The sequence below is a fragment of the Juglans microcarpa x Juglans regia genome, chromosome 4S (genome assembly GCF_004785595.1).
Source record: "Juglans microcarpa x Juglans regia isolate MS1-56 chromosome 4S, Jm3101_v1.0, whole genome shotgun sequence".
Taxonomy (NCBI): Eukaryota; Viridiplantae; Streptophyta; class Magnoliopsida; order Fagales; family Juglandaceae; genus Juglans; species Juglans microcarpa x Juglans regia.
The window spans coordinates 23,335,622-23,344,597 of record NC_054601.1 but is presented as its reverse complement, the minus strand read 5'-3'; the positions used below and the strand labels follow the sequence as shown (position 1 = coordinate 23,344,597).

The window sequence follows — 8,976 nt, the reverse complement described above, 5'->3', positions numbered from 1 at the left end:
GCCCACTTTATAATTTAGAGTCAGCCCAAGAAGCCTATTATCATTCCGAAATGGGCTCTAAATGTAATCTTCAAGAGTTTTTGTGGATTTGTTTTGTAATCCGATCATCTTCGTGTCGTGGACCAGAATATATATAATTATTTTATTATTTATTATTAGTCTTTTTTGTCTCTTGTAATTTAATTTTCTTTGGTAGAAACAATTTGGGGAGATAGGATAAGATTAGCTTTTCCAGGCTTCCCGACTTCTCAGAAAAACTTTTACGTCATACTTTATTTTCTTCCATATATTATACATTTTGCATGAATGAGAGGATCCCCGTAGCAAATTCCTTTACTACATCCCCCTCCCCGACACGGTCCTTTCGCTTCGGTAACTTGGAAAACTAGACAAGAAGATGCAGCCCACTACAGATGTCAACCAACGCGTCGCAAGAATCTCTGCACATCTCCATCCTCCTAGTTTCCAGGTTTAACTTTCTTTTTCTCAAGTTTTTTTTGTTTTTTTTTTCTTCTTTTAATTTTACCAGGCACAGCGAACTCTTCCATACAAGTTTATGCTTTCTGGTTTCTAATAATGATTTTGGTGATGTTGGAAACGTATGTGAACTTGTGGACTAAAAGATGGGGGAGACTTCGGGCTTGAGAGCAGCGAATTGCCGGGGCAAAGCTGGGAAACACGGATTCAAGGTGGCCATTTTGGGTGCTGCGGGGGGGATTGGGCAGCCTCTAGCGCTGTTGATGAAGATTAATCCATTGGTTTCTGTTCTTCATCTCTATGATGTTGTCAACACTCCTGGTGTTGCGGCTGATATCAGTCACATGGACACTGGTGCTGTGGTAGAGTTAATTCTTCTCTTTTTCTTTTTGCATTTCAGTGCTTAAACATATAGGGTAATTTTGAAATTGAGATATGACGATTTATATCTAGCTAATTCTAGTGTGCATATTGGATTGTTTAAATGGTGTCGGCGTAATTGATTTCATGAGAGACCAAAAGAAAAATACAAAATTGCGAAACTATTGACAATGATTAACTGAATGCATGTATACAAATATGTATCCTGAGTTCTTATTTGGAGCTCGAAACCTCTTTTCGTGAATATCCGAATGGGGCCAGTAATTTTTAATAGAATAGTCGTTCACCTCGCTATAGCTTTTATTTTAGGCTCTCCAGCTTTATTAGGCAAAAATTTATATATGGCTCTCGGAATTGACTGTTTTCTTCAATTATATAGGTGCGTGGGTTTTTGGGGCCACAGCAATTGGACAATGCCCTTTCTGGCATGGACCTAGTTATCATCCCTGCCGGAGTGCCCCGCAAACCAGGAATGACAAGGGATGATCTGTTCAAAATCAATGCTGGAATCGTTAAGACAATTTGTGAAGGCATTGCTAGATGCTGCCCAAATGCTATTGTCAACTTGATCAGTAATCCTGTTAACTCTACAGTACCAATTGCGGCAGAAGTTTTCAAGCAAGCAGGCACTTTTGACCCAAAGCGACTCTTGGGTGTCACAATGCTTGACGTTGTTAGAGCTAATACTTTTGTGGTATGCACAGATAATGTCCCCGTTTCTATATGCTTCTTCATGTTGGGTATGTGAAGTCGTGTTGTTTACCATTTCATGCTAATTTATAGCTGAGCTCTCTGAAAAATGAAGTATCCCCTGTTCCTCCTTTTATTTTGAATTCTTTACATTGACGATTCATGTTATATTTCATCATCACATACGAGTAAGTTGCAAAATCTTTTTGCTGGGATTTAAGGCCCTGTTTGAGTTTACCATAGGGTGGAACTTCTTTCACGTCATTTTTTTGGTCAGTGTTAATAGAATAATTGTGTCTATGTGTGTACCCAAAAATGGGTACTTTGTCATTACATGGCAATGTTCTCAATTGCAAAAGATATAATCTGGTTGATTTATACTCAAAAGAAGACCTTCCATGATATTTGTGACTTGCTAAGTCAGCCAATGGATGGCTATATTCCATTTAAAAAAATAACTAAATCAATAATTGCATGAAAACCCTTGTTGGAAACCACAGAGGAGGACACTCCATAACTTGAAAGGATGACCTTCAATGATATTTGTGACTTACTATCTCAGTCAGTGTATCTATGTTCCATTAAAAAAAAGAATTAAAACATGGATTGTATGACACCCCTTGTTTTTGGAACCTTCTGCCATCCCCGCACCTGGGGGCTAAGGCAACTTTCACATTATGTTTCTAAACCTAACATAAAACTTACTTTATGTTCTTTTGGGTCCACTGCAGGCTGAAGTTCTAGGTCTTGATCCTAGAGAAGTTGATGTTCCAGTTGTTGGGGGTCACTCCGGAGTTACAATTTTACCTCTTCTATCTCAGGTTCAAGAGTAATAGCAATATGTTTGCATTTAGATGCTTCTAGTACTGTGCTCTAGTGCAGGTCCTTTTTTTTATTATTATTATCTTAATTGATTGTTATTTACATTATATAAAGGTTAAGCCTCCCAGCTCTTTTACCCCGAAAGAGGTTGACTCTCTGACAGATCGCATTCAAAATGGTGGAACGGAAGTTGTTGAGGTATAGAAGTACATATCTTTTCCTGTCCTTTCTGTTTTCTTTCCTTAATTACTACTTACATGGACTTGCATCATAACATCTCGCTGTGATTGTGAACACATGCATGGAATTGTTTCTTCCTGTAGGTCCAATACTGTGGCATGCTTCAGAGATGACTTTGTAGTCTTATAGGAGATCAAATGACAAAGACCATATAAACTCATAACAGACATGCATCTACTTACCTATTTGTTCTTTCAATGACGTGATTGGCTTGTATGTGTTAACCTTGATCTAATGAATATCAATTGACATGGATCTTGGTCTCACAGACCTTGATTTTGTGGGTATAAACATATGTTTGCTGTTGAAGTACACCGTTTTGCATTCATTTGAACAATAACTACCTAAATAAGAAACTGAAGGAAATAAACAGAGGGTTAACAATTACAACACTTGATGGGAAAAGACTCCATATAAACTTTCCATTAATAAAAATATTAAATTTACATATAAAAAAGTCAAATAATAAAAATAACTAAATCTGCAGCAACTACAGCACACTTTCCTGACTCAGAAGGTATCCAGAATGGCTTGAGGTCCATTAGGTTGCGTACTGCTGAAATTGTAAGTCAGAACAGTTAACAAAAAAATCTTTGTTCCATAGGAAAGTTGGAGTTTCTTATGACTTTCTGATGCAGAGAGGAAGCTTTATCTCTCTTCAGACTTGGTTCTGTGATACCCCATATGATTATAAGGATAAGAGTAGGTAGTGTATGGGATTCCGCATTACTTGGAAGGTCATGTGGTTTGGGCTTTCCATTGGGGCATTACAGGTTCTGTATTAGAAATTGGCTACCATGGTTTGTAATAGCAGGACAAGTTGTAAATTGGTGTCTACAGATACTGCCCCATCATAGTGTAGCTTTTGTTTGGAGCGGATTTGGAATTCTGGTTGAGATGAATATATGAAGCCAGAAGAAGCCAGTTGGTTGATTCAATAGTCTCATTTTCTAGATGATTTTGCTTTCATATTGTGAAGTATTTGCTGCCAGATTAATGACATTATGGCTTTTTTTTTTTATAAATAAAATTTACTTTCAGTGTGATTTTCGCACGAGTTCTGATTGGTACCACTTTACTGAACTCTTTTGTACTCCCTTTCTATTGCCATTATGTTTAGAGTGAATTATTTCACTCATGATTGCTGACATTGTGTCCAGGCAAAAGCTGGAACTGGTTCTGCAACACTATCAATGGTTAGTTATTTTATCTTTAAAACTAATTTACAAAAGAATTCCATGCTGATTTTATGATTGGACTTGCTTAAAAAATGACAAGAGTTCAACAATTTTTTTTTTTTTAAAAAATGCAGGCATATGCTGCTGTAAAATTTGCAGATGCATGCCTTAGGGGCTTGAGAGGAGATTTGGGTGTTGTCGAATGTGCCTTCGTGGCTTCTCCGGTATGTTTATGGAGTACCATTACCTTGAGCGAATTCCTCTTTTTCTTTTGATTTCTTGCAGTTTCAATGAACTGATGCATTGCTGTTTTAGGTGACGGACCTTCCTTTCTTTGCATCCAAGGTAAGGCTTGGCCGTACCGGAGTTGAGGAAATATATCCTCTTGGCCCTCTGAGTGAGTACGAGAGGTCTGTATTGTTATTTGTTAGTTATCAGAAGTCTTTAATTTAAGTCCTTTGTTCATTCTATATAATAAGTTTTAAAAAGGGCAATAATTATAAACAGCGCTGGCTTGGAGAAGGCAAAGAAGGAGTTGTCAGCAAGCATCCAGAAGGGAGTTTCTTTCATCAGAAAATGAACAGAGGCGCCAATAATCTGGTTTTATTGGATACACATTCCTTGTCTTATGGATCATAACCTGTTTATTCTAACCATACCAGATGGAAGTTGGTGTCATTACCTGTTGCTAGTTTCAAACAATAAAGAAGTTTCGATCATGTGCAGTTGCTTGTTTGGTGCTCAGATGAAATTCCTGTAACAAAAGATGAACAGGGTATCTGTATAGGACTACTGGGTTTTTTTTTTTTTTTTTCCTTCTGTAACCTACAATATTCATCTGAGTCCAAAGTAATACAACCTGAATGCTTTATCCATTGCATGATCTTTTATGGTGTTCTTACTTGGTAGTTGAAGCATATTCCGGGATCAGTATTTCCTTACCTTGGAAAGTGGATTCTTTTAAATGTTTTTAAAGAAATGATAGTTGCAATCGTGAGTGTGTAGATGCCGCGCAATTACTTTGAAAAATTGAATAAATACGGGATCCACATGAAAAGAAAATTAATTTTTTAATAGTGGATCCTACTCTTTTTAAAGCGATTGCACGGTATTTGTGCACTTCACGACATTATGTTGCATTACTTATGTTTTTAAGAGTTCAATAAGTTCACAAAACCATGAATCTATAATTCTCAAGCTTGTGCCAGGATTAACCAGGATTAACTTTGTAACTGTACCTGTACTAAGGCAGGCCGGCTGTTTCGAGCCCAAGACCACAAAGGACAGACCTCAAACCCAAGCCATCGACACAAACAAAGCAAATACTGTTTACTTGAACAGATGAAATAATAATTTATGAAAAGGTTGGGCATAGAGTAGTTCCTTTGGCCATGAGCAATAGCCATTGCTTTTCATTTTATCTATGTATTTTTGTTCCTTTGGAAGGGTACCGATATAAATCATGTTCTTCATTTTATTTTAAGAACATGATCATGTAATAGCTGATGTAGAAGTTGCCATTGTCAAGTGTCAAACTACTTATCATCCTCACAGTTTTTCATGCAAAATCCTTAGCAATAATCCTGCCTGCAATTACTCTGTCCTAGGAGATGATGCAGGGTGTAGTCATGAGCATGCTATATATCTTTGATTTCCAAAGCAACCGAAGGGTTTTTTTTTTTTTTTCCTCAACAAAAAACCATGGAACACAACAAAAAACAAAAAACAACAGCCAAAACAAAATACTATGCAACAGCCCAATTAAAACAACCGAACCCGAGTCTTAGGATCTATTACTTGGGGAGCCCCAACTTGTCCAATCTAATGATTTCCCGTAAAAGTCTCGGCAGACTCTCATCAGTACCAAACCTATAATTCAAACCCTCCTCACTCCTTCTAGTCAAAAAATCAGCTGCTTGGTTACCTTCTTGCCAAAGCATCCGAAGGTTTTCCATGCATGCGTGCATGCATAATACTCTTCCACTGTTGAAATTTGACTTGGAGGAAGGACTAATTAGTTAATCATTGCAACAATCAATGGTACTTGTCTTGACTTCCGCATCGTAAATTTATTGCTTTCTCTTATTGTTGTTCTATCAAATTAGTTCTCATCATCATGAGCAAACAGTTTAATCTAAATTGAGGAATACTAATTTCATATTTTTCACCGCTCAGTTACAATATGTTCGAACAATATATCGACTTTTAGCATATTTTAATTTGGTATATATATATATATATGAGAAAATTTTTTCTCATTAGTTACTATTCACGATCCACATTTCACATATTATGAAAAATATCCACACACTTTATGAAAAAATTATAAATATAAAATATATGAGTGAATAGTAACTGATGCATAGCACTTCTTGTATCTACATAAGCGCCTAGCTATATATCAAAAGGGAAGGAAAATCCATGATCTCTTCGATCCTTTAGTTTGTTTTTCCATGATCTCTTTCGGCGGACATTCATAATGAAAAATCATGATCTTTTTCGTCAATTCTTTTATTATATTTTTCCATTCATGCTTTGATTGCTTTCCTACCTTTTCTTCTTCTTCAATATTAATCAAGCCAAACAAAACCTATATATTCAAGTCTTTTTGTTTGGCTCAAGGCAGACACCACTCAATTGCTATGGAGACCATTATTAATATCATCTTTAAGGATCCAGTTAATGAGTATGCATACACGTGCGCAGGCACATACAACATGTGTCCGTGCAAAGAGATCGAGTGGATGGGTCTGGTCTGCTTTTAGCTGTTAGGTAAATAAATAAACAAAAACATGAACATAAATTAACACGCATCATCTTGAATCATAATAACCTTCTATTGACTATATAGCTCATTATCGATATTCGACAGGATTAATCATATTTAATAATAACATAAATAAGTGGAGGTTTAATAGAGTAGAAACGGTATGATCATGATTTACGGTCGTAAACTTTCTCTTTATGATATGGAACTCATCTTGATGATCCTCCATCCCTATCCATCGGCAGATTGTTGGTGCTTTGCAATACCTTACATTCACGACGTAGCTGCCTGGCCTCTTCACCAGCTTCCTCAATCTTGCCGTAGCTATGTCTCGTTCAGACCCCACAAACCTCTGTATGTGTCTGTACTTGTGCACAACATCAAGTCTAACTTCTGGGGATGGGACCCCTTCTCTCTCTCTCTCTCTCTCTGTAATATTGATTTGTCGTTTTCTCCCATAGACATGATTCATGAACAAATGCAGGATGATGTAAAATTAATCTTGCTTTATATATAAGTCCACAACTTAGAAAGTAATGATTGATTTGGTTAAATATATAATTATATATAGGAAGTCTTACTTTGTAGGCCGCTTAGTGATCCATCCCACTTTTATCCGCGAAAAAGATCGGACACCATCATTTGATCCCTTTTAGCTTCTAAATTTCCATCTCTATCCGCCTTGCATGCATGGCGTGTATCATCAGTACATGTTAGTATTACATGTTGGAAAGATATATAATTACTAAAAAAATTCTTCAACACATCGATATATATATATATATATATATATATATATATATATATATTCTAACACAATGTCTGATCACAATAATCTCGATCATGACTACTATCTTGATAGTATAATAAAATAAAATAAAATTATGGAGTTTAATTCCATAAAACTAATTAATTATAAGCAGTGAGAGTGGAGTAATTAGCTACATTAGAGGTTACTCTAATTCACCTAATCACCAATATTATCTCATTAAAGAAACTTTTATGGTGGGTCTGAATATAAAATCTCGTTTGGATACAGAAACACTCTTAACTCATCTCATCTTATCATTACAATTTTTTCAAATTCTCATATAAAATATAATAAACAATTCAACTTTTTTAAACCTCAAAATAATAATAATATTAAAAAATAATATTCTAACAATATTTTTTTCATATCATCTTATCTCATCTTATCTTATTTGATATATATACAAACGAGCTTAACAGTAGCCTAGTAGGAGTGGACTAATTTAAAGATAAGTAGATAACATTATTAACATCACTCTAGTGCTAGCTTATGATGTTGGTCCCCCATCTTCCAAATTCCTAGCTAATATATGATATATATTATTGTCCACAGAATTTTATCTTTATAACACAATCTTATCGGCTAGAATTAATATTGCACGTTTACTTACTTCCAAGGCCTTAAGTTCAACTCATGAGGGCAAAGGTTTTTGATTCACTTTACAGCTTTTGTTTGTGTCTCCAGCTACCATGCACTTCCTTATATTACTGAAATTTCAAAGGTCATGAACGTGAAAGGGGCAATCACATCTTCCTTTTGCTTTATCCAACATCACCTCAAATGTCTCTCTATTCCCACTCCTATGCCTCGCATGATAATTTGCATTAAATGCGTTTCAACCAAACAAACAGAGGTGGGCCGGCTTGATAAGTAAAGTTTTCAAACATTTTTCCTTTTTCCATGCTGTTTTTAATAAATAAAATCTAATTAATTTTAAAGAGTCTCAATTTCAATAAAATCTTTTAAATAAAGTTTTCGCATGACTACTAGTTTCTATAGTATGTCAAAGTAATTATACCTACCAAAGTCATAATTAGCAATTTAGTCGGTTTTCTAAACTTCTAGTTAAATCCAATAATCTTTCACAATATATACCGATTATAACACAAAAGGGCAGAGGTTAAGAAAAGTGGCCTCATTTGGATAGCAAAGTCCTTCTAAATCATTATGTTAGAAAAATTAGGTTAGAATGCATAGTAGAAATGACATTACCTCGTCAGAATTATCTCAAAAGATTCTGTTGTCGTTATTCATTTAAAATCTTTACGTATCGATGGTAGAATATTATGCTTTGTGGTAAGTCCAGAGTAACAACCACATATTCCATAACCTAAATGTCGGGAGTAGAGAGAATTATACTAAGAGAGAGATATTCACTTTATTACACATATCATATCATATCATATCATATCTTCTCAATATTCAAATACCACAATTAGATATGTGCTAAGTATTGTAAAAGATTTTATTAAAAAGGTTCAATATATACCATGATAGTATATATATTAGTATTTAATGAAATGACAATATTTAAGATTTAATTTAAAATCATGGGAGAGAAGATAAGAATTGCCAGGAAATAGATCGATGCTGACATAATTTAATTTAAG

General features: G+C 35.1%; 1 protein-coding gene across 1 annotated transcript; it reads left to right on the top strand.

The window, feature by feature from the left end:
* The first annotated feature begins 219 nt into the window (after nucleotides 1-219).
* Nucleotides 220-4,662, top strand: LOC121263467 (malate dehydrogenase, glyoxysomal-like). The gene is made up of 9 exons (XM_041166375.1): nucleotides 220-469; nucleotides 624-839; nucleotides 1,238-1,552; nucleotides 2,280-2,369; nucleotides 2,485-2,568; nucleotides 3,771-3,806; nucleotides 3,923-4,012; nucleotides 4,104-4,198; nucleotides 4,296-4,662. Exons 1-9 carry the CDS (start codon nucleotides 398-400, stop codon nucleotides 4,366-4,368), a joined length of 1,071 nt encoding a protein of 356 aa, XP_041022309.1. The 5' UTR covers nucleotides 220-397; the 3' UTR covers nucleotides 4,369-4,662.
* The last annotated feature ends 4,314 nt before the right edge of the window (nucleotides 4,663-8,976 follow it).